General features: G+C 46.1%; 6 protein-coding genes across 6 annotated transcripts; 4 read left to right on the top strand and 2 right to left on the bottom strand.

Moving 5' to 3' along the window:
- Positions 1–123: 123 nt before the first annotated feature.
- On the bottom strand, positions 124–3,789 carry DFL_006912 (uncharacterized protein; the record flags this gene model as incomplete). The annotated part of the gene is made up of 7 exons (XM_067636410.1): positions 124–980; positions 1,084–1,329; positions 1,406–2,067; positions 2,284–2,502; positions 2,578–2,677; positions 2,753–2,860; positions 2,928–3,789. The coding sequence occupies 7 exons, from the start codon at positions 3,787–3,789 to the stop codon at positions 124–126; spliced, it is 3,054 nt and encodes a 1,017-aa protein (XP_067488030.1).
- A 473-nt stretch (positions 3,790–4,262) lies between these two features.
- Positions 4,263–5,860, top strand: DFL_006911 (uncharacterized protein; the record flags this gene model as incomplete). Its single annotated transcript, XM_067636409.1, has 4 exons — positions 4,263–4,570; positions 4,639–5,475; positions 5,534–5,675; positions 5,738–5,860. The coding sequence occupies 4 exons, from the start codon at positions 4,263–4,265 to the stop codon at positions 5,858–5,860; spliced, it is 1,410 nt and encodes a 469-aa protein (XP_067488029.1).
- A 386-nt stretch (positions 5,861–6,246) lies between these two features.
- Positions 6,247–6,832, top strand: DFL_006910 (uncharacterized protein; the record flags this gene model as incomplete). Its single annotated transcript, XM_067636408.1, has 4 exons — positions 6,247–6,311; positions 6,378–6,434; positions 6,511–6,638; positions 6,732–6,832. The coding sequence occupies 4 exons, from the start codon at positions 6,247–6,249 to the stop codon at positions 6,830–6,832; spliced, it is 351 nt and encodes a 116-aa protein (XP_067488028.1).
- A 10,688-nt stretch (positions 6,833–17,520) lies between these two features.
- On the top strand, positions 17,521–20,091 carry DFL_006909 (uncharacterized protein; the record flags this gene model as incomplete). Its single annotated transcript, XM_067636406.1, has 9 exons — positions 17,521–17,557; positions 17,933–17,940; positions 18,193–18,241; positions 18,394–18,516; positions 18,574–18,599; positions 18,658–19,065; positions 19,126–19,240; positions 19,302–19,641; positions 19,704–20,091. 9 exons carry the CDS (start codon positions 17,521–17,523, stop codon positions 20,089–20,091), a joined length of 1,494 nt encoding a protein of 497 aa, XP_067488027.1.
- Positions 20,092–20,443: 352 nt separating this feature from the next.
- DFL_006908 (uncharacterized protein) lies at positions 20,444–21,607 on the bottom strand (the record flags this gene model as incomplete). The annotated part of the gene is made up of 5 exons (XM_067636405.1): positions 20,444–20,544; positions 20,617–21,092; positions 21,173–21,324; positions 21,396–21,422; positions 21,503–21,607. 5 exons carry the CDS (start codon positions 21,605–21,607, stop codon positions 20,444–20,446), a joined length of 861 nt encoding a protein of 286 aa, XP_067488026.1.
- Positions 21,608–21,972: 365 nt separating this feature from the next.
- DFL_006907 (uncharacterized protein) lies at positions 21,973–24,881 on the top strand (the record flags this gene model as incomplete). The annotated part of the gene is made up of 9 exons (XM_067636404.1): positions 21,973–22,003; positions 22,074–22,141; positions 22,205–22,348; positions 22,432–22,560; positions 22,628–22,766; positions 22,830–23,871; positions 23,933–24,018; positions 24,075–24,663; positions 24,728–24,881. 9 exons carry the CDS (start codon positions 21,973–21,975, stop codon positions 24,879–24,881), a joined length of 2,382 nt encoding a protein of 793 aa, XP_067488025.1.
- Positions 24,882–25,212: the final 331 nt, after the last annotated feature.

Raw genomic sequence — 25,212 nt, 5'->3', positions numbered from 1 at the left:
TACTGGTAGTCTGTCTCCGACGTCGACTCTCAGGCCCCTTGGGCACGGCACCCCTTCTCCGATACCTATTGGAGTTTCTGTCGAGAAAAAAGTCTCCTTCCGCGAGCCTCTCTGACAAAAGGTTTAAGGGCCGACGGATCCTCTGTTTTTGGATCCCATTTCATCAAGGTCCTCGACTACCCCCTCGGAGCCTTCGAATGCTTCCTCGGACCCCTCGGTTATCTCTTCAGGCCTCTCCTTGGCTATTTTCACTTTGCTATCCTTTTTTTTATTTCTACCTCTCTCTTTGGGTTTTCCGAAGATCTTCTTCGTGGCTTTGGCAAATTGACCCCACATTTTCTCTTCTTGCTGCTTCCTCAGGTGCTCGTATGAAGTGATCTTCCTAATAGGATGACTCTCATGACGCTTTAATGTTTTCACTGCCGCCTGTTGCGCCTTGTGTACCAAAATCGCCAGCTGTTCGCCCTCAAAATAAACCCACGGACTGGCAACCAGATTCCCGGGGACCCAGGTATTCTTATTCAACAAGCTATGCAAAAAGGCACCTAGGAAGGTATCACCGGCTCCGTTGGAACTGACCACCTCGCTGGCCTCCAGCAGCTTCACCGCAGGTGCCCAAAAGACATGAATCCCTATGATCTGGTCTTCCGGATTATATGACTCCACCGGAAGGAATAAATCCAAAACGACCCTCATGTCTTTGGAATTTCTATTGTCCTCCGACTTTTCGTCACGGATATCCTGAAGGAACGCATAACCGGCTCTGATAGTAGCTTCAGCCGGTCTCGGGTGCTTTACGGTCCTTACGATCATTACACCGTGTTTGCCGAGTTTTGTGATGATCGTGGGGACCAAGTGAAGAAGTTTGATAGATTTGGTGATGCAGTTTGCGATTGTGGTTTCGTTTGGATATTCAAATCGATACCTCGCAAAACGTCCCTTTCTGGTAGATTTCAGCAGGCCTTTTAAGCGGGCAATTGCTGGAGTTGGTAGAGGTTAGCAAATGGGCGTCTTTTTTTCCCAAAGCACAAGGTGCGTGGGTATATTATCCGCGAGGGAGGGGAAGGGATGGAGGAAGCCTACTGGTTTTCATAGATTCCGAGTTGACAATGGTTTGGTAGTTTTGAAAATTCGCCTGCACCTTGGGATTTGCCTTCTCCGAGTTATTTTTGCTAGTTGGCGGTTTCGGGATTACCGTGTCCGCGATTGCATTGAGTTCGTCAAAATTCGGTGAGATAATGTCGACGGGGTACTCTAGTTCGTTCCCAAGATCCGCGAGCATATCTGCAATATACTGGGATTTTGGTTTTGAAGTAGGTTCGCAGACGACTTTTTCGAGCGGAAGGGGAGAAAACGGACAGTCAACAGCGTACTCTATACGAAAGAATCAAAAAAGATGGTATACCTAATGCTCCCTGTGCTTTGGCGGCAGTGCATAGCTCCCTCATTGCATCCGTACTTAGATTACCATCGAAGCACACGATCCGAGGTTTATACTTCTCAACGGCAGCAACGATATCTTCTTTTGGAATGTTTTTTATGACATCCATATCCGCCACGGCGGCAGAGAGACCCCCTTCGACATCATCACTATTCATAGCTGCATAACATGCGGTTCTGGCCCCCTCTTTTCTTGCAACGTCTTCGGTACTGATGTCTAACCTCTGAAGCTCCTGGAGTACTCTAATACCATTGATATCTTTGCCCACAGCGGAAAGGAATCCGACGGGGACAGCGGGGTTGAGTTGGCTGAGAGTAGCTGCGATGTTCTTTGCTACTCCTCCGACGGAGGATGTGACTACCCCGGGGTTTGAGGCACGAAGTTGAAGTTCCTTCGTGTCGGCCTTTGCGACTACATCGACGCCTACGCCTCCGACGACGAGGATTTCACCGACTTGGGTAGTATCTTTGGTGGGTTCGGGTTCGGGTTTGGATTCTTCATCAAGTGCCCTGACATCTGGTTCTGGTTTATTCAATGTCGAGAAGCTTCTTCGATCTGACAAGGGGTTGGGGGAGGTCCGCGGGTTCAAAGTCCCCGTTCTTAGAATTCCATTCGTTCCTTTAATACTACATTTGATAAAGACTTAGAACGTATTGACTTTAATAGAACCTCAAAAGTGGTACACAAAAGCGTTTTGTTTCATGTAGAAGTGAGTATAGTATGTACACTGGTGAGATGGTTTTTTTCTTTTCTTTTCTTTTCTTCTTTTTTTTTTTTTTTTGTTTGTTTGTTCAAAATAGCAGGACGGAGAAGTTATGGTACAGTAATAGGTGCGCACCTACGTTGAATCAGTCGCGGGCTTGGGGGGTTCTTGGACTGGAGGGTTTGATTCTTCAGTAGAGGGGTTGTTGGTCTTCGGCTTGGACGTCTTATTGGGCTTCTTCTTGTTTTTCGAGCGATGAGTACTATCGTGCTCGTTTTTCGCATTTTTGTATTCCTTCGAAAGCCTTGATAATTCGACTGCCATCTGGGCTCCAATTTTGGCATTGTCCAATACCAATCTATGACGCCATAAGTTAGGAACTCTTATATTTATGGTATTGGCATGTATATAGCAAGGGGGTTTAACAACTTACTGTCTATTGGCTTCGATGGAGCGTCCTTCGGTCTGCTTGACGATCTCAGCGAGGACTGCTGGTGTGTTATCCTTGCCGGTTACTGAACTTGATTTTTCGACTATAGATGCGAGGACGAAGCATTAGAAAAAGTACCCCTACTTCTAACTGACACCGCAGTGTCGTGGCAACATACCCGCAGCGGCAATGATTGGGTCCATTTCACTCTTTGGGATCTCATATTCTTCTGGGATTGGATTGAAGTAAAGATTTCCAGATCCCAGGCCGAGTCGGTGATTTGCGACTAATTCAAATAGAACAGTTAGTTTCCCGCATATAAATGGTACGAAAGAGAGGGAGAGTGTGCATACAAAAGATACGCGCGGCTTCCTCCGGGCTTTCGACAACATATGGAGACTGGTATCCAGACTCGCGACTAAAAAAGCCGGGAATGTCGACTTTTTCCGTCTTCTTTCCGAAAGTGGAGACGAATACACCTTGAGTCTCCAAGTATTCCAGTGTCCGCGGTGTATCAAGGAAACTTTTCATTCCAGAGGTGACAACCGCAATGGTGCCTCTTGACAGTTCCGTAAGATCGGCCGAGATATCCAGGCTGTTTTCGCCTCCTTTGTGTACTCCACCTAGCCCGCCAGTGGCGATTATTTGAATCCCAGCCATTCGTGAGAGGAGGATGGTTCCGGCGATAGTTGTACCTCCGTTGAGCGGTTGACCAGATGCCGCAATATGATATGCAAGATCTCTACGAGAAATCTTATGCGTGTTCTCCGAGCCCGCTGACTCCGTCAGTTCTTTCAATTGTTCGGATGTCATCCCGATCATGATTTTGCCGTTCAGGATCCCTATTGTTGCTGGCGTGACCCCATTCTCTCTAACCACTGCTTCCATCTCCAAGGCGAGATGGTAGTTATTCGGTTTGGGGAATCCATGGGTGTATATAGCAGTCTCCAGTCCAAGAATTGGCTTGCGTGTTTGCATAGCGGTCAAGACTTCTTGGGATATTGTAATCAGGCCCGGTCTTCTGGCGGCGAACGAATGACTTCCGCTTCTCATGGCGGACCAATTTATGGGACTGCAGACGACCTTTTCTGGATCCCAGCTCGAAGAATCCGCATCGTCGCTATAATGCCTTGCTCGTGAGGCGAGACCGCCTCTCTGAGCTAATCGTAGTGACCGGATATGGCACCGAAGGCCAGATGCTCGAAGGAGCGACATTTTGGGGAGAGCAAATGCAGTACAATACTTCCAATAATGAACCGAATCCAAGGTCAATACCTGAGGGCACTGTTAACCTACGGTCCTGAATAGTTCGATTGGCACGTTGTATAGTTCGATGTCTTCACAATGTCAGGAAAAGTTTTTTAGGTCGAAGGAGTTGGGTTAAACGTTAAAAGGTTCGCTAAGAAAAAGTAGTTGGCAGGTTCGGACTGCAACAAGGCGTTGGGTTGCGGGCGCCGCGTGTTGCAAGGTCGTCGTCATAAGCAATTCCGTGTCCTTTTGGCTTGCTGCTGTGGATGTTAAGGTTGGGAACCTCGACACTATCTTCGGCCTCGAACGACTTCACCAATCAATCCACCGTCCCCGCTAAATTCCTCTCTAGATGATGAGGAACTGAGGCCCATCTTGGCATCTAGATTCCTTTCCACCCCAATCATCCGAATCCCCAGTTCCGTCTACCATATACCACAATGCGGTCATCGAATTCTCGCGTGTCCCTCCTCGCGACCTTGCTGCTAGCGGCATCCCACCTTGGCCTTTCGTTGAACATACCCCCGGTCTATAAGAATACCAACCTGTTACGGACGATTGATGCGTCTAAGGCCTATGTCAAGGAGACAATTGCTGTGATTATCGAGAATACATCCCACCAGCCACAGACAGAGTACTATTTACCGCTATCGGTACCGGGGTCCTCCGCGGTTAGTTATGTGGAGTGTAAGGATAAGAAGGATGGCACGCCGTGTACAGCTGAAGCTGTAGACGATACGACAGATTAGTATGCTTCCATGGTTAGATGTTATATAAATGTTGTGTGGGGGTTTTCTAATCAATTGACACATATAGTCCTCTACGATACTACAAGATAACATTACCGAAAACCCTCCAACCGGCGGCTCAAATCACTTTGGTCGTCACGGCGGGTATCACGGGTGCTCTGAAGCCTGTTCCAGCTATTATTGCCCAGAGCGACAAGCAGTACCTCTCGTATACCGGTGCCAAATTCGTCCCCAACCCTTACTTTACTGAGAAGCAGAAGACGAAGTTCCGAGCCGCCAATGGCGAGATCCCGGACTACACCGTTTATGAGCATACCGAGAAGAGCGGGTATATCGTCACCTATGGACCTTACGACAATGTTGAGCCCTGGGGAACCGACAAGCAGGTTGATGAATTCACCGTCCGATTCGAGTTTACAAACCCAATCGTTTATATGGAAAAGTTGGAGCGAGATATTGAAGTTTCACACTGGGGTAACAATTTGGCCATCGAGGAGAGGTACTGGATGACCAACAATGGTGCCAAGTTGAAGGAACAATTCTCCCGTTTGTCTTGGGCTACGACTTCTTACTACAATCCTCCAACCGCTGCTATCAAGTCGCTCCTCTTCCCTCTTCGTGTTGGCAGCAAGGACGCCTATTACACCGATGAGGTTGGAAACGTTTCTACTTCTAAGTTTAGAAGCGACTCTCGTGAAGCTATTCTTGATATCAAGCCAAGGTTCCCCATCTTTGGTGGATGGAACTACAGCTTCGTTGTTGGGTGGAACAATGATTTACCAGCATATCTCAGGCACGGAGAGGGAGATGGGTATATCTTGAAGGTGCCATTGTTGCAAGGTCCATCCCAGAGCACTTCGTATGGAAAGGTCGAGGTTAGGATTATCCTACCAGAAGGTGCTACGTAAGTTATATCTCTAGAATTATAGATTCTCCGGTTGCATAGGCTAACTCGCACACAGCAATGTTAAATATGTCAGCCCAATCGCCATCCACAAGGAGGAGCGATTCTTGCACAAAACATTCATGGATACCATTGGCAGGACATCGATTAAGCTAACGATCGATAATGTCGTTGATGAATTGAAGAATAGGGACATCATTGTATGCACCCTTTACCCTCAGATCCGCGCACTTAGCCTTTCTTACTGATTCGATCCCGTTAGGTCACCTACAACTACAGCACAATTGCGGCGCTACGAAAACCATTGATGGTTTTGGCGTCTGTTTTCTCATTGTACATTGTAACGGCGATATTGGGGAGGATAGATCTTTCTATTGGGAAATAAGGACTATATAAAGTTGGAATAGGTAGGGGGGGTTTGGAGCATAGCTATAATCGTAGTGTCTAAGCATCTATTGTGTATGAAAAGTTCTTAGCTAGCCGTTGTAATCATTTGATTTTAAAAATCCACTATGTTCCCTTTGTTCCTATTATAAGCGGCCCCCCGAGACTATATCCTAAGAGTCCCTCGGGGAAGTGTTGATATGCGTCGTGGGGTCACGGGTGCCTGGGAAGGCCATCGGGGCTCGGGGAGCAAATACAGGCCGAACTCGAACTGGAAATTCATAAGCGACACCGAACATCGCGTCTTCCCATCTCACAAACCTTCAACTGGCGACAGCTCCAACGTTCATCCGTCATCACACCGCCGAGTCGCGCAGTTCAGCAAAGATGAGCAGATCACAGAATAAACTCGCGCCGGAGGTAAATAGGATCCTATTCGTCAAGAATCTCAGGTTCGTCGCACTCCCCCAGCATTCGCAGTTGATCGGACGACTAACTTCCCATCTCGAAAAATATAGTTACCAGGTCTCATCGGAAGAATTATTCGATCTATTCGGTAAATTTGGACCGATACGGTATATGCTCCTTCCTTCTCGCCCCTCGTGAAGGGCCAGAACGGCGACTGATGACGTTGGGGTTTTTCTTTTCCAGGCAAATCCGTCAAGGCATAGCGAATAACACCAAAGGCACGGCGTTCGTGGTATACGAAGAAGTCGGCGATGCAAAAACTGCGTGTGATAAGTTGAACGGTTTCAACTTCCAGAATAGATATTTAGTCGGTACGTTCAAAGGGAAGCTGGGTCGAGAGAGGGAAGGGGGTAGTCATCATCTATCGGAAGAGTTTTGCTGACGACAATGCATGTGATACACAGTGCTATACCATCAGCCGGAGAAGATGGCAAGGTCGGAGAAGGATCTGGCGCAGCGACAGGAAGAGCTCGAGAAGCTGAAGAAACAGCATGGGATTGAATAAGCCCCCCGGAATACTTAGTCGCGACATCAGAGGCACCGAAGTCCACCCCGTTCTTTTTTCGTCACGATACCTTATCCTCGGTACGGAATTTTCACGAACAAAAATCCCGAAAAATCGGAAACCGACGTCATTTATCGATATAGACCGATGTTCCTTGCAGATAAAATATTTGTTTTTTTGAGAGCATATTTGACTTTCGGGGAAGCCATTGGGGTTTGCTTTTTTTATTTCTTACTTTTATTCTATTATCACGTTTCTTTGTGCGCAGGGCTTCATTTCACGTGGTTATCACGATCACTTTTTTTCTCTTTGCTTCCCCAAGAAAAACCTCCTGATACCCGAGACTCTCGGCTGAAAGGAAAAGAGGAGGAGAGCACTATGCGGAATCTAAAATGGAAAGAATCGGGAAGAGAATGGGAGATGCAGAAAAGCTATATCAGGAAGCTGTACGATAATAACAGATGAAGAATGTTACAATACGTATATGATAGATTAGAGCCAATCATTCATAGCCAGCTAGCAGTTATTACCCCATATGAACTCGAATCCCGAACTAGCCTGGCATTTTGCTGGCCTGCACGTATGTATGTACATCGACACAGCTACAAGAAACTGGGATCGTATCGTACCATTTCAAGATCTTTTTTACGATTATTCAAAAACACCTGATGTTCAGCTGGGCATTGGAACTTACATGAAATGAGGTGTCACGACATACGGGGGGCATCAAAACCCCATGGGGAATCGGGGAATCCGGATCCTGTTTTACGGCTGGAAATCTCTTGATTTTGTCTCAATATACAATGCCAGTCAGCTTTTTTTATCTGTTTTCTAGTTTTTCCTTTGCAAACATCAAGTTAGGACTTTCCATCCGAGCCAAACAGAAACAGCAGAAAGGTTGGGGAAATCGAAATAGAAAAAAAAACCGAAAAGGAATATGCCGTATGCCGTGAAACTGTGTTTGGGATAGTTATCAATTATCAATTATCAATTATCAGTGAGGTATTCGTCTTGATCGGAATCGATCCAATCCGACGTTTAAACTTAGCTCCAGAGGTCCTGCATGCGTATGCATTGCATATTGGAGAATTGGGGTTTGGTAGATGTAATTCGATGGTGTCATGTCCATGGTGGGAAGAGTTCTAGCTTCTCCAAGCCTGTTCGTGCTCGTTCGAGCTCGCGCGCCCGTCGTCGCTATTTCTTACCTTACCATTATTCTAATAGGATTAATTGAGGTTTATGCGCCCATTAAAGTGTAGACACATATATCACAATCGTGAGAATAAAATCAAATCCAATCATATATTTGCCTACTCGGGATAGTTAACCTTGAAATCACAAAAAATTTCAGGTTTATGTGTGGTGGGTTGCAGTTCAAAAATTGTCTTCGATCATCGATCGAAAGTGAACTTCGAGCTCGCCTGGAATGAGCTTGCAGAAAACTATTAATATCGCTTTTGGTGTTCTAGTATCGATTGCTGAAAAGGCTTGTAAGAGCCGCGAATGAATGCGTGCACTGCACCATGGGCATATGGGGTAAAGTTTCGAAACAAATAATACGATAGGTATGATATGATATGAGCAGGTGTTTCCCTTCCGTTGAGTATGCTTGAGCCACAAAATCGTTCGTGCATTGATTGATGCACGATGCACATGCTAACTAGTTCCGCTTGCAAAATTGCAAAGAGCTATCAAGCGAGTCGCTAGGATTTGTGGAGAAGCTAGAAGCTCAATCTTTCACATCGAGGAAATACCTCAAAGGAAAAAAGGGCGTACAGTTATTGGGAGTAGAGAAGACCTAGGTTACATAGCTTCCAGCTTCCAGGGGGGAACTACCGATCAGATCATATGTACGCGGTCCCAGTTAAAAAAAGGCCGGCCGGGAAATAGGCGGAGTGATCCGGTTCGATATCACATAACCCCCATCGACGATCGTGACTTCCTTGAACCGATGCCAGCTCGATTTAGAAAAAACGATATCATATTTTTTCTTTCTTGGTTCAATGGTTTCCTAATTCCGCATCCCTGCCTGTAGCAATTTTCTTTCCCTCGCCCTTCCCCCATATCATATTGTCGAAATCTGGGCAGACCAAGATGCGATGTTTGAGAAAACCAGGTTGATGATTTTCATGCGGTCTAGATCTTTGGAATGTGGAGCACACACAAGCTGTAGTGGTGGTGGTGGTGCCATTTACCAAGGCAAAAAAAAAAATGTACACAAGGCAACGGGACGGATGTGCCGTTGCGGGATTGGGTTTGATATGCTTGGAGGGCCTAGATCGATGGATCTTAAAAACCAGAAGGGGTTGCGGAATGGCTGAAGGCGCTTAAGCGGTTGCTGTGAGCCCTCTTAGGCGATCAACACAGGGCTTGGTACTTGCGGTGTCTACGCATTGAGGTTAAAGGATCGGGATATATTATAAGTGGATGAGGGGTTTTTTTTTTTTTTTTTTTTTCAATGTTTAGAGGTTCGAAATGCGATTTGAATTGGTAAAGTAACATGATGTTTTGATTGAATATCTTATGGAGACAAAGCCGAGAAGAGGAATATCTGCGCATAAAATTCCAAAAACCAATGACGAGAAACCTCCAGCCCATGCACCCCGAAAAGTACACCGAGGGCCCAAGGTATAGTAATACTGGTAAACAAAAAAGTATTGCAAACAGTTATTAGGAAAGCAAGGCAAACTTGATTAATTCACTACATTTGCGAGCCTGTCCAAGATCCAAGAGAAAAAACCGAAAGAATAGCTTGAAGAACGTGTTCGCTAAGAAGGGTTTCAATTCAGAAGAAAGCATAGCGTATCCGATGAGAAGAAATGAAAATATGAACCACCCCGCTTGCTTTCGCCAGAAATCGCAGTAAAAAGATATTCGCGGAAAACCCGCGGAAAGTAAAACAAAAGACCAAATACGATATCCCCCAAGTCTATATATATATGCATTTAAGGAAACAAAAAGGACAGAATAGCCAACGCTTGCAAAGGAAAATAAAGCATCAATATATCGTTAAAGAAACCAAAAAAAAAGTATTAAAGCCGGATCCAGCGGGTAGTTTTAGGAGAGTTGATCCGTAACGGAAAAAAAAAAAGGGGGGGTATATCGAAAGCAGCTGTGAGAAATAAGGAATGCGTGAGGGATATCATATTGCTTAGAAAGCCGTAAATGGAGTCGTGGGGGACGATTGTGCTGACTATTCCGAATGGTATTGTTAGCCCTAGGTTTCAGTTTTCACATGTTAGATTGGGAGGGATACTACGTACGTGCGTACTCAAGAATTGATAGTTCGGCAAACTCTAGTTGGTGCGTGGCTTGCGATCTGGAGACGAGGCCCGAGATTCAGCAGGAGATGGTGGTGGGGCCTTTGGAACCGTGCTTCGTGGTTTGGTAAGGCGGTACTCCGAGTCCTTGAGGACGAGGTCGGATGGGATGAGGAAGTTGGTCTGGACCTGAGGCATTGTGGGATCTTGCGCGTTGTCGCAAACGGAATACTTCTTTTGAATTAAAGAATTATTGCAAGAGATATAACAATTCTATTCCGCGGAATCCAGAAATGATATGTCTTTAAGATGTCTATAATATAATTCTTTGCAAATAGTAATTGCTTGGAAGAGAATGTGTGGCGGGCCCAATGTTAATAGAGACGATCAACAAGATATTTTTCCTGGCACAGCCAATCCAGAGGGATGAGATAGATATCAAGTATCAGTGGAGATAGATATGTATTGTTTGTTCGGATAGAAAAGGCTATGGACGTCTGTATATGGCGATGCAGCTTGTATATGCAGCTTGTATATGCAGCTGAGATGCAAGTCTGAGTGAGTCAACGAGCGACTGCTGAAAAGAGAAGGATTCAAATCGAAGGTCGAAGTCTGTTGATTGTTAGAGAAGGAAGGGAAGGTCTGAATGAAACTGCCGCGAGGTCGAGCAGCCACCGGGTTCTTTATATATGCTTAGCTTCTTACCATAGGATTGAGATGCAATGTGGGGGATGGGAAGAGAGGCCTCGAGTGAGAGGTGTCGCAAAAGCAATTGCAAGGGTACTAAGAGTGCGTATCAAGACATGAACTTGAATTGAACATGCACAACCACCACCTCCTTTGTTCAGAGTCCAACAATACCCGGCGGATTTGAAGCTGGGGCATTTTTTCCTTTTGCTTTTCCAACTAAACTTGCTAGCTTTCCAATCTGCCTCTCTTTTCTTTTTCGCCTTTTTTTTCTCTGAGAAAAAGGAAAAGGAAGAGGAAGCAATCTGTGAGCAAGAAAGCCCGACCTCCCTGTGCTTGCCCTTGCATCGCACACAAATGGAGAAACTTGAGAAAGCCAACGGAGTTGGAAGCAACCGGGGCACTGTTAACCAACCGTCCGTGCTAGGAAAACCGCAGTTGCCGTTAGCCCCATGGCTAGGAACTAGTCAACTTCGGCCCACCAGGTTGTGAGCCGGACGAAGCCAGTGTCGACCAAAATAATATTCTTAGCACAGTACTAAGTATATTACTGTATCCACTGTACGAGGTAGATGTACATGTACATGTCCTTAACCGCGACGCTGTGGATTCAACCATGCAAAAGCCCATCGTTGGAAAAAGTAAAAACAGCTGCAGCTTTCCAACATTTGCATGCTCGCGATTCAAATGGTCTTTTTCGTGCTTGATGGTGATAGCTGCAGTCCGTTATTGATAATTGAGAGGCCCAGCATTCAAAGCGACGCCTCGGCCGGCAATCTACTTCACATTCGTACGGCTCAGCAGCCTTGGAGCACCTCATATGGGGATTCCATTATATTTGTTTCTTTTCCCATAGAATTCAAGCATTCATCCGTGGGGCAGTTATTTGAAAGTGAGTCGGCCGGCCGCCATGGGGATATCGCAGGAGAACAACAGGCGGATTGGACAGCTGAATAATAAGAAACCGAACATGCATGGGGGTCACCTCTTCAGAAACTTGGCCGCACGCGTTGGCTAACCAGTCGCCATCGAGGAACAGGAAGCTGGGGGGAAGCAACATCCTGTTTTTTTTTACCCTCCGTCGATAGATGCTGCCTTGATAAAGGATAAACCTTGCAGGCCACATAGACTGTCTCTCCATTCTCGTCTGCGTCGCTTTAGCACTTAAATATTACGTTTCTGGTCTTGATATTGTTTCCTTTTGAAACCGTTCTATTGATACCAAGCGAAGAGAGAGCCTATGCACTGGATACTAATCCGTAGTTACTAAATCGTCTCGATACCTTTTCCGGCTTCTAGTTTCTCTCCACAATCTCAGGTCCACATACTGCGTACTCACATTGATAACTGTTCCTCCCTCTCATTGGCGAGCATCTCAAAAGCCTCTTTCTTCGGCTTGCATTCTCCGGTTGTCAAGTTTTCTGAGCCCGAAACAGTACCACGATTTTAGGTTGGGAAGTTTCGATGTCAGCCATCGACAACGATCTCCATTCTTTTGTTTTTCTCGAAGGGCGACTGAAGCACCCCCATATTTTCCTGTTACAGCTACATACACTCCGAATTTCGAATTCGCTGCCAGATTGATTAACATGCGAGATGCCTCCCGTTCCAGATTAAGCACAGGCGATACAGATGTGATACGAGGTCTGGCGTATTATCTTCAACAGATGATATGAAGTTTATCCGCCATCGCCAGACGGAAACGTTCGGTTCGTCCTATTTACCTAGAGATGATCGAATCGACACTCCAGCTTGCCGTCGCGCGTACCCGTTTGCGCTCGGCAGCCAGCAGCTCTGCGACCCCTTCCGTTAGCTGTTCCTAGCCGTGGAGGACGATGTGTGCCATCCAACCACCCCCAGGTTGCTCCTGGATTTTCGCAAACGGTTCCCCAATCCACTCAGGAACAGCCGGATGGACGAATGCGAAGGCTTTCTGAAACACCAGCAGCGATCGTTTAATGGCTGGGAAGGGAATTGTTCTGGAAATGTTCCATCCCATCTTTTTTTCTCGTGCCTCATCTGCTTTTTCCCTTCCCGAACATGGGTGAGCTTGTCCTTGCACCAAAAAAAAAAAAAAAGACCTCCACATGCTCCTTCGTGGTCTGACCTTCTATATATTATGTGTTCCTGCCTTTGCGCTCCTGCTAACCCTGTCTATTTTAAATCATTATTGGCGAAAATTTTTATCAAGATGAAGCAGTTGTTTTGAGTGTTTTGAGCGCCGGAGTGGGGAACCCCAGGTATTCCTGTGTGCCTTCCAACTTTGGTTCCCGTTAGGCCCCGCTTTTCTGCAACCGTGCCCTTTATGTTGACCTTGAGTTACACATCCAACATCGCATTTCCTGAGGAGGACCGAGGGTTGAAACCTTCTGTCCAGTCTTCCAGAAAAACTCGCGTATGCAAGAGTGGTTTTTCTCTGACCGTTCCCTTCCAATTTCCGGATGCTGCAGGGTTGACGTTGCTGTCCGACATCTCGGATCTAAGCTGTAATTGTCACAGCTTGGACAGAAACGAGGCAGAAAAGAAAAAAACCCTTGTGGTCTTGAACCTGTGAGCTTCCAGAAAGACGGCGGCTAATTATCACACCGGGTAACAATCCGGGTACCTTTTTCGTAACCTCGGTCTTAACTAAACCGGCGGACCCTTTCTGATGCACGAAATAGATAGGTCGCTTGAAATTGGTGGCTCGATGAATCACTTATATTAGTAACAAGAAAGTAAGGGTCCTTCCTATCCACCAGTTCCGGTTTGATATCAAAATGTCGACATGCCGACATGCTTGTGAGGCAAGATGAATTGTACAATGTTGTACGATTTCATCCCATGTTCCCGTTAACCCCATAGGCAAAGGAATCGGGATCAGAGCAACCAAAACTATAAAAATAAATACTCAAACTTCCTACCGTCCGGAATATTCAGTTAGCAAATCGAAACACCACCCGCACAGTGGCCGTTCCGATACCATTTTGCTTTTATGCTTTCATGGACTTCTTCCTAGTACACCCCACCCTTATGCAGCGGATCATCCGTGAAATATTCCGATTTTAGAAATACATATGGGTTTCTGCAGAGAATACAAAAAAATAAATATAAGACCCCTAACGAAGAGCTTACGGGAAAGCTTCCACAGGTTAGGATTGCCAAATTTAGCGATATGGGGGTTGAACAATTGAACAGCAGGTTGTGCTGAATTCGCTGTAAGGCGTATTTTGTGCGACTATGATGGAAAGGTAGGGTAGCTGTTTGAAAGTTGAACCAGGATGTGAGAATACTGACTAGGGCGACACAGCAGCGAACCTTCCACGTTTATTCCAGAGTCCTTCTATCGATTTCGTTATATGTTCGACACGTGTCAGGACCTCCCGGAAGGCACATGCGGATATCAGGAAGACGGTTGATGGTTCCTGCCGATGGGGAGTGAGAAGCGTTATTTTTTATTTTTTATTTTTTTGCTGGATGCTCAAACAGTGGCTTTCGGATCCAAGGGAAGGATGGGGGTTATCCCTGGGGAAAAATAGCAAGCTTGCGCCATTGCTTACTAGCTGCTGCCCACGGAAAGAAATATTTTGGCCAAGCTCATGTAAGAACTTGCCGATGGCGATGATGTTCAAATGGAAATGATTTTTTCTTAAAAAAAAAAAACTCTTTCATTCGCTGTAGCGCAATCAACTTGCAACAAGTGTCCAGAACAGTTTGGAGTTCATCCGGAGCTCTTCCCTCGTGGAGGTGTTTTTGCTAGAAAGATTTGGGGGGTTGGTTTTTGATATCGCGAATATTTTATACTTCCTATTTACCACAGTACGCTATCTGCATTTTGAGATCGATCACCCTTGATGCCTTAGGGTAAATGCACCACCCTCCCACTCTGCAGCCCTGCGACTGTAGTCACCGAGTATCCACCGTCATCAATTGCGTCAAAGTTGTGCTACGCTATTGAAGCTTCTTGGTGGGGTTTAATCTAAATTAATCACGCAAAAACAGCCAGAATATATTAATTACGAATCGATGGGGTCAGAGATACGAGGGCCGGTGGGTTTCTGCTGTGTAAGAGCCTTCGTCTCGCTTGAATATCTAATAACTATGGTGTTATCAATAAATTAAAAACGCTTGATAACTTCTGCCTCGTAAAGCAAGCTGTCGTGGCGTACCTGCAATGGAGGGATAATTCTAGAAAAGATTCCGCGCCTGAAGGGTTTCATCGTGAACAGGAGATGTCCGCAAGACATCGATGTATTGATGAGTCGATATATTCGATGTGAGGCGAGTATATCATGTACGAGTATGTCGTACTGGAGTACAGCGAAGCTTAAAACCGGTGCGTTTGCTGTGTTGTTCGTGCAGTTGAGGTTGATGCAATGTAAGTGGTTCTCACTCGCAGCAAGCGCTTTGTATGCTGGTACTAGTACCTTTTCTTCGATATTTTATTTACATTGAAGAAGCAATGAACCCCCTGACCGAGGGCTTCGATCTTCGGGCCTTTTCCTTGTTCTTTCCCAGGTTTTTTTTTTAGTTAATTGTCCGGAGGCACTCGGAGCGATATTTTGAGTTTTACGGTCTCGTTTCGGATGCGAGAGCTAGGTCTGTGTGTATGCATAAGATATGTGCCTATTATGGTACGGAGTATGCATGCTGGGAGGGAGCCCGGGAGTTCTTGAGGGAGAAGGGGATTTGGAGTATGTTAACATGTTCGCATAGAGGATATTGGATTGAGATATCGTGGCGATGGTATAACTGTCCTTCAACTGTTGAGGATTCGGGAATTTTTTATAAATTTAATCGATGGATCCAACGGATTGGAGCTAAGAGCTCCGATTTATGTCGCTATCGAAGTATCCTAGTGGCCCAACTTGGCTACCCCGTCCTCCACTTCCTCCTCATGAGCTCGGCAATGGGATTCCGGTAGTGATATTGTTGATAGCTCGTGCGTATAATATACGGTACCCTTGAAGCTTTTGCAGACACTGCACTGCACTGTTTTTCGCTTCGAATCCTTCATTTCGTTTGTCGCTATCTCAGGTTACACAGCATTATGACCTGGGATTTTCAACCTGTCAGACTGGAGGGATAGTTGAATACGTACCTGCGGAAAATATGAGGCGAGACTACGTATAAATACCCTACATTGCACCGTATGTGACGCACATGATGGTGGATTTGGTACCTTCGCAATTACTTTTTTTCAGATATCAATACTACGGCACTGCAGCTTATGCTTCCCCAGCTGAACTTTATGTTTTCTTATTTTCATCTTCATTTTTTATTATTTATTCTTCGTGTTTCGCTTGGATTCTGGGGTAACATAAGATGCTATTGCGATAGCGTAAAGGAATCTACAAATATATATCGTGGCTTATAGCTTTTATATAATATCGTGTGACTGGATGTTGGGGGTCATCTAGCTATGCGACAGTTCGGCTACGGCTTACGGTACGGGAATAACCGTCCGTATTTAAGTTGCTGATCTTTTAGCTAGCGTGACTCGTGTACTTTTATAATCCGGTTGTGGACGTTTCATTCTTTTCTGCTTATAGGCTTATAGTCGGTTTGTTAAGCCACGTCTAAATAGATTTATGGGTTGCATATATGTGCGACCCCCGAGGAGTATGTTGTGCATGGTTCTTTAGAATCAGAATATGTCAGTTTACACCGGATATCCCACCTGTCATATTCTATAGAGGATTGTTTTCTTCTACAGAAGTAAAGAGCCATGGCATAACGCTCCAACAAATGTTGAATTTGGGTTTTCGGGTGCGTGGGGCCAATGACGACAGGCCTAGCATCTTTTACTCCATTGTTTTTCATTGGATTATTCTTGACCGCATGGCCTTCTAGACGCTGGTTAAACGACGTGACAATCAACGGGGGCGAGATGGAGGATATTCCGGCATACATAAATGTGGGTCCGGTAAATATTCCGAAAAACTCCACCCTTTAAAAAATGTTTTCCCGGAACCGCGTTGTTGGTGTGGTATATTCGAATTTAGAACTAGCAGAACATCTTCGAGGTTGCAGACTTCGAGAGCTCAGATCTCCAGATTGGGATCTGAACGCCGTTTGCATCCCACAGTGACCAGACCGGGGGCTTTAGGAAATCTTCTTTCACAGGCAGCAATTGAGCTCGAGAAAATCACTCGACGCTCGAACCGCTCTGTCGCTTTGAGATAAGGAGTTGAAATCCTTTTCATTAACGGAGTCTATCCCGGAGTTTTCTAAAAACAAAAACAGTCGCTTATGTTTAACATCTGGGTCGCGGATCTTTACTCGGAAGTCTTAGTCTAGACCGAGAGTCCACATGCTAGCTACGCCAGACATGGATAAAGCTCCCGAGTTCAAGAGCCTAACTAGCTCGGATGCCAAACCCGGCCGATTCGGTGCTATAGCCTTCTAGGCTTGTTAAGCACTTGGTTATCGATAAGGACAGTGCGGTGACAGGCCGATTGAAGTCGGCGAGCAAGGGGTTAGAGAGCTAGCGTGGGTGGGTTATGCAGGTAGCAGACCGAGCCCCTCATCTAGACCGGATGCCATAGGCCCAGTGTCCTGAGGTCCCCGAGACTGGCTCCGAACTTAGGATGTGATCCTCATCACTTCAATCAGGTGAGCTCAAGATAGAAAAAAACAATACAAGTAAAATGATAGAATACTTGCAAACTGGGAAAGCTTGGAAATAAAAAGCTGGTTTGGTTAGGGTAAGCTGTTTCAGTTAAAAGGATGGTGCCGTCCGTGAATTCAATTCAGTCTGCTATGCTACATAAGACATCACTGGATTACCTGTTTCTACGTAATCACAGACCTCCCACACCTGCAACTACCGTCGAACTCACGACATTGACGTACCTTTTGAGATACCAACTAACCAACCAACCAGCCTTACATCATTCCATAATCAGCTCACTTACCCAGCCCTGCCATAGGCTCTCGCTTGCCTATTTGTCCATCCACCCCGTCGCGCGGCCCCGCGAACGTTATTGAGGACGAAAGCTGCATCATTGCAATTGCATTACCATTCTCCTGCAACTGACCCGAGTGGTCAATCGCCCTTTTGCTCACCACCATTTCGCTCGTTGGTACCGTTGTCGTTACCACTTCCGCCTAAATTTACCCCGGATTGGCACCCATTTCTCGATTCCCGATCCCCACGTTTATTATCTATAAGATCCCTGGGTTAGTAGTAGCTAAACATGATTTTATCCTTTACCTTGTGAGGAGATTAGATATCCGAGATATATAATTCCCACGTTTTTTTGTTTTTTGTTTTTTTGTTTCCCAAACCCCGGATTTTTGTTTCTCTGCGGCCATTTTCTATTTTTATAGACGGCGATAAGAAACCAAACAACCGCAAAAATGCATTCTCTCAAGTTATTTTCCGAAGATAAGGTCGACAAGTTGCTAACCCCAGGCATCGTGTTTGATCAGGTCTGCACAATGGTCGGATTAGGGCCGAAAGATCCTCCTAGCAGGAAGGGTACGTTCCGATTTTTTAATCTGTAATTTCTTTCTTTGGCCTTCGACCTCAACATCTATCGCTTCAGTGCCTTTTTGGTCGCATGAGCAGTGAGAAATCCGGATGGGAAACGAAATGGTTGATATTGACAAGGGGGACGGTGGGGGCCGTAGGTTCTATGCACGATGTCCCTAAGGATTTGATGGACCAGATCAAGATTCTGGAGGACCTTTTTTCTGTCGATACGCAGAAGCTCAACTTCATCACCGAAATGTTCATTAAAGAATTGGCGAAAGGTGGGTAGCTTGCTGGGAAGACATCTTATATAATTTGTTAATCTTTTTCGTATTTAGGTCTATCGAAAGAAGGAGGGAGCATTGTAAGGTTTGACCGAATCTCCAGGAGGACCAATTGACTTACTAAACTCTCTTAATCAGCCTATGAACCCAACATGGGTCCTCAGCAACCCCACCGGCCATGAAACGGGTACCTACCTCGCTCTCGACATGGGAGGCACAAACCTTCGAGTCTGCGAAATCGAGCTCCCCGAGGAACCTGGCAAGTTCGATATCATGCAAAGCAAGTACCGCTTGCCCAGTGCCATCAAGACCGGTTCTGCTGAAGATCTATTCGACTATATTGCCGATTGTCTCAAGCAATTCTTGATTTCGAATCACGAAGATCAAAATATGAAGGAGATGAGCCTTGGGTTTACATTTTCGTATCCTTGCACGCAGGAGTTCATTGATCATGGCGTCTTGCAAAGGTGGACAAAGGGATTTGATGTCCAAGGTGTTGAAGGGAAGGATGTTGTTCCATTGTTTGAAGCTGCTTTGGCTAAGAAGGTGAGGAAGAGTCTGATGGAAGCTGGAAATGGAGAGGCAGAGCTGATGGAAGATTTATAGGGTGTTCCAATCAAGGTGACCGCGCTTATTAACGATACCACTGGAACGCTCGTCGCCAGCAATTACACCGATCAAACGACAAAGGTCGGTTGCATCTTCGGCACAGGGTGCAATGGTAAGCCTCGAGAGACTTGAGCGGATTTAACTTGGGGCTATTGGTAACATATTTGATATAGCGGCCTATTTCGAGCTCGCCGGCAATATCCCTAAACTCGAGCATATGAATCTTCCACCAGATATGCCAATTGCCATCAATTGCGAATGGGGCGCCTTCGATAACGAACATTATGTTCTCCCACGTACTGTCTACGATGCCGAGATTGATGAGCAATCTCCACGTCCTGGGCAACAAGCCTTTGAAAAGATGATTGCTGGATACTACCTTGGAGAGATTCTACGACTTACTCTTCTTGACCTTGCTGAAAAGAGTGGCGTTGAGATATTTGAGAACCAGAAATTGACTGCGCTTCAGAAGCCATACAGCCTTGATGCCTCGTTTTTAGCTGAGATCGAGTCGTAAGTCTTTATCGTCTGTCAACTCTATTGTTTCTGCGGGAAGCTAATCAACGATACCACAGCGACCCCTGGGAGAACCTGGGCGAGACCGAAATCCTGTTCGAGAAACGACTGGGCATCCAAACCACAGAGCCAGAACGAAAACTCATCCGCCGTCTCGCCGAACTTATCGGTACCCGTGCGGCTCGTCTCTCCGCCTGTGGTATCGCCGCTATCGTTCGAAAGCGAGATCTTGCTCCTTGCAGCGTCGGTGCCGATGGTAGCGTCTTCAACAAATACCCACACTTTAAAGAGAGAAATGCAGCTGCGTTGAGAGAGATCTTGGGACACGACGATGTCATTGTTAAACCAGCTGAAGATGGGAGTGGTGTCGGTGCGGCCTTGATTGCTGCTCTAACAAACCAGAGAATTAAGGATGGGATTTTGGCGGGGATTAGTAAAGTGGAGTGATCTGGTTGATTGATTACATGCCATGATATAAGGGGTTGGTTAACAGAAAATCCTTGAATAGGCTGCGTAATGTTGATTGAGATAATTGGTTAGAGGGATGGATTTCCTTTTGAGATATGGGACGCATTGTATGGGGTGTTTCTTTCCATATTGACTTTTCTCTTGATTTATATTTTTTTTGTTCATGATAATGCATTATTCGAACTGTTTACCGACAGGTGTTAATGGAGCGGATGACTTGAATTCACGTTTTATGAAGTATAGATATTAATATAGGGTATTATTGCTTTCTCAAAAAAAAAAAAAAAGGATGACGACCAAAAGCAAAGACTCTAGTGATACAATCAAACACTCATGTTTCATGGCTAATAAGCCAGTCAAGCATTTGTGCATTCGCTTCCTTCTGTGCCTGCTGGATCAAATCATCGTCATAGCTGCCCATGACCGCAAACCCTATTATATAATATTAGCTTGATTCTGTACAGCTTCATAGTGTTCGGGTACCCTCGATGGAAAGGAACTTACCGTGCGGTACACCGCCATAGACCTTCATTTCATGCTCCAAATTATTGTCTTGGAGATACTTCCTCCCATCTTCTCTAATCTCGTCTGGAAACAAAGCATCACCCTCCACACAAACAAAACTAACCGGCTTAACCACAGCTTTAATATCCTCCAACGTAACCGCCGTCCCATGAGCCACAGCTCCCGCCGTAATCTCCGCCGTACTCGCCAACTTTAAGACGTATTTCCCTCCGAAACAATATCCGACGCAGAATACCTGACTTGCCGCATCTGCGAATTCTTCCTTTGCGGATTCGAGGACGGAGAGGATTATTGGATATGTCCTTTCGGGGGTGTGACGGGCGAGCCAGAGGTCTATCATAAGGAGTTTTACACCTTCGGCGGCTTTGGTTTTCAGTTGTTCGATTACGGATTCGTGGCCGGTTATTTCTTCGGTTTTGATGGCGCCGGCGGTGGGGGCTGGGTCGCCGTTGAAGCTGTTTAGATAAATATTGTATTAATTATTTGATATTACTGGTGTTTACTATGTTGAAATCGAGGGAGCTTTTGGACATACAGATCTGGCATAACGACTAAGAAGCCACCTTCCTTCGAATAATAGTCTGCCTGCAGTTGGTTATTCTTCGAGTGAAGTCCGACGCCATTTGTGAGGAACAATAGAAGCTTGGAGTTGACATGTGGATAATCGGCGGGTTTGGTAACGTAGCACTATGATTATGGGCTTTTTAGAATCTCGGAGTAAAGTATCCGTGTTGAAACCGCGGTATTATGGACATTACGTCTACGTTTCCTAGCTTGATTATTTCCTATGAAGCTTGGAATATTAGTATTCTGGCCAGATATTTTGGGATTGTTGGTGGGTGATCATGAGAGGAGAGTTACATACTCCATATGGTGTACCGGCATCTGTTGGTAATGGCGAGTCTGTAGTGCAATGTTCACCAATGACATGGCCACCTTCTGCCAGGGGTGTATTCTGCTCTGATGCCATATCGAAACTGCGTCTTTACGAAGTCTGTATCGTGGAAGCGTTTACAAGATGGAATTTGTCGATGCGATGAATTCGAACAATACAGCTGGCCTGAATCTGGAGATGTCGGAATTGGGATGGAATGGGAACCAACGTCATCGGGTAGCTGTCGAGCTCACCCCACGTCGGTTTCGGCCAAGCTTCCCCTGCTGCCTAACGTACGACGACCTGCCCCGCGGCCACCCCGCCAAAACCTGACAAATGAATCCTTCCCTCTCCGCCACTTCGCGTCTTCCCACTCCTACTTCTCTCGTACTGCCGTATTTTCACGCGTTTACTCTACAATACCTCTTTTCAACTTTAAATATCACCACTACTTTATTAAAATGACTGCTTGTCCTCATATCTCCGAGCTGTGTAAGTTATCTTCGTTTGTATTGTGATGTGTTTGGTGGTGGAGACTAATGAAGGGTGCTTGTGTTTATAGCCTTGCGGCCGCCGACTGCCACCCAGCCGGTTTATCGGGAGGACTGTACTATCTGCTTCGATTCTATCGTACGTTTGCTTCTTATTCTCGAATAGAATCTTGTGAATTGGAATTTAAATGGCGAGTTACAGGACGATGAACAAGGTCTCGATGTCTGCCTTAGCTGTTTCAACGGCGGTTGTGCCGGTGACCGTATGCACGGTCGTCTACACTCTGCACAACGAGACCACCCTCTGGCTCTGAACATTCGAAGAACGAAGAAACCGAAGGTCGAGGTATGTATTAAAACACTCTTGGTCGAAATAAAATCTGTGAGATGGACTTTTTTTTCCCCCATGTTAACGCTTTGGGATTCTAGAGGGATGAACCGCCAACAAAACTTACAAAGCTGGCTATTGCAGCTGAAACGGAAGCCGATATCTACGATACCAAAACTTTTGTCAGGTGTTATACTTGTGAGGCGGATGATGTGGAGCAGGTTGGAAATGTGAGATATTACAATGTCGCCTTGTTTTAGGTTGGGGTTTAGGAAGCTGATTATGGGGGTTTGACAGCTACCACAAGTCGTTGAAGGTGTTCTTAACGCTCTGACGGCTGCTCGAGCTGATGAGGTTCATGCTTGGAACCTGGAGCTTGAACATTGCGAGCATGTTTCTTTTTTGGTTCAAGATAGTAAGGAGGGGAAGAACATCGGTATACCTTTACTCCAACTGCCTATCACGATCACGACACTCGCTAACTACGACATCTGCATAGATCTAACCAAATGCGCCGACTGTGACCTCAAAGAAAACCTCTGGATGTGCCTCCAATGCGGAAACCTCGGCTGCGGTCGTGCTCAATTCGGTGGCGTCGGCGGAAACTCCCACGGTGTCGCCCACTTTAACGCTACGAATCACCCCGCCTCTGTCAAACTCGGCAGCATATCCCCAGAAGGCACTGCTGACATCTACTGCTACATTTGCAACGATGAGCGTCTTGATCCTCACCTTACGGAGCATCTTCACCACTGGGGTGTTGCGATTGCAGAACGACAAAAGACTGAGAAGTCGTTGACGGAAATGAATATTGAGCAGAATCTTCGATGGGAGTTTAGGATGACGGGTGAAGATGGGAAAGAATTGAGTCCGTTGTTTGGACCTGGGTTGACCGGTTTGAAGAATCTCGGGAATTCATGCTATTTGGCATCGATCCTACAGTGTCTTTTCTCTCTGGAAGGGTTCAAGAAGCGATATGGTGAAGTTGACGATGTTCCTGTCGCCGATCGACCTGCCGAGGATTTGGATACGCAGTTGAAGAAAGTGGGTGATGGATTGTTGTCCGGACGTTACTCGAAGCCTGATGATCCGCAGCCATCAATTACGGAGCATACATACGTCCAGTATCAAAAGGGCATCGCGCCTGCGATGTTAAAGGCGCTGGTTGGCAAGGGACATGAGGAATTTTCGACTATGCGACAACAGGACGCCTTCGAACTTCTTCTCCATCTCTTCAAGCTCATCACCCGATCTCCTCATCCCGAGCCACGGAAGGATCCAGTCTCCGATTTTAAATTTGCCGTAGAGCAACGACTTCAGTGCTTGGGATGTAAGAAAGTGAGGTATAGAACTGATGAGCAGGATAATATTACGGTTCCCGTCCCGGCCAGACAACTTAAGGATGTTGTCATGGGTGAGGACGGGAAGAAAGGTGAAGAGTATGAGGCGGTGACTTTGAAGGAATGTTTGGATATTTTCACCGCGTCAGAGGCTATTGAGTATACTTGCAAGGCGTGTGGGAGCAAAGAAGGGGCGGTCAAGTGAGTTTCTGTCTTGAAGGATTGATTAGATAGGAGATGGTCTAACTAACCTTGGGAATAGGAAAATTGGGTTCAAGACCTTCCCTAAGGTGCTGGCTGTGAATGCAAGGAGGTTTGCACTTATAAATTGGGTCCCTACCAAGCTGGGTATGTATTGTGTCGAAACTAAAGGTTACGGGAAGGCAGCTAATAATGGGGTTTAGATATTCCGGTTGTTGTGGGCACTGCTCCTTTCCCGTTGGATCCATACCTTTCCACCGGTCTACTAGATACTGAAGAACTTCTTCCAGAAGATGCGGCTGAAGGTTCGGCGCCATCTTTCGAGCCAAATGCGGCAGCAATGGAACAACTTGAATCCATGGGTTTTCCGGGCATCCGTTGTCAAAAGGCACTTTACCACACTGGCAACTCTAGTGCTGAAGACGCGATGAACTGGCTATTCCAGCATATGGATGATCCGGACATCGATGATCCTTTGGAGCTTCCTGGAAGCTCTGGTGGTAGCGGTGTAGCTGCTTCATCGGCCGATCCCGAGCAGATTGTCACGTTGACTTCTATGGGATTTACGGAGGCGCAAGCGAAGAAGGCATTGAGGGAGACTGGTGGAGATGTAGAGCGGGCCGTCGAGTGGGTATTTAGTCATCTGGACGATACGGGAGATGATGGTACTGCTGCCCCGGCGGCGACTGGTGGGGAACCAAAGGAAAAAGTAGTTCCGGGGAGTGCGGAAACGCCGGCCAATTTCCAGCTGCATAGCATTGTTTGTCATAAGGGGTCGAGTATTCATGCTGGGTGAGTTACTATTCCATATTCATATAAGATTTCACGGTACTGATGAATACGCCATCTTTTATAGACACTATGTGGCGTTTATTAGGAAGTTGGTTGATCAAGGGGAGGCCGGGTTGAAGGAAGCCTGGGTTTTGTTCAATGACGAGAAGGTTGTTGAAGGTGCGGATGTGGAAGAGCTGAAGAAGTTTGCGTATGTCTATTTCTTTGAGAGGATTTGATCGAGACGGCGTATGTGAGGCGTGTGTGGTATATTAAGAGATTCTTGCATGATATCGTACGGCATATGGTGGGGTGGGGGGTACAAGGCGTGATTTTTGTGAATTACCTTCCGGTCGGTTAGAGGATTGGGATGAAGGGTGGGCGATTGCTCTTTTCATTCATCAATATGTTCAACCCACTTTAGGCCTAATCTATAGGCCCAGCGTCGTGCATCTTAAATAACGAAGTCGAATACTATATTCAACCAATGCATTATACTACCACAACTGGACTTGGGATCCCAAGTACTAAGAACCCCACCCACCCGAAATTACCCTTGTCCAGCTGTCA

Source organism: Arthrobotrys flagrans (assembly GCF_004000055.1).
Source record: "Arthrobotrys flagrans strain CBS H-5679 chromosome Unknown unitig_8, whole genome shotgun sequence".
Taxonomy (NCBI): domain Eukaryota; kingdom Fungi; phylum Ascomycota; class Orbiliomycetes; order Orbiliales; family Orbiliaceae; genus Arthrobotrys; species Arthrobotrys flagrans.
Note: the sequence above shows the minus strand (reverse complement) of the source record. Positions and strands in the feature narration are given on the sequence as shown.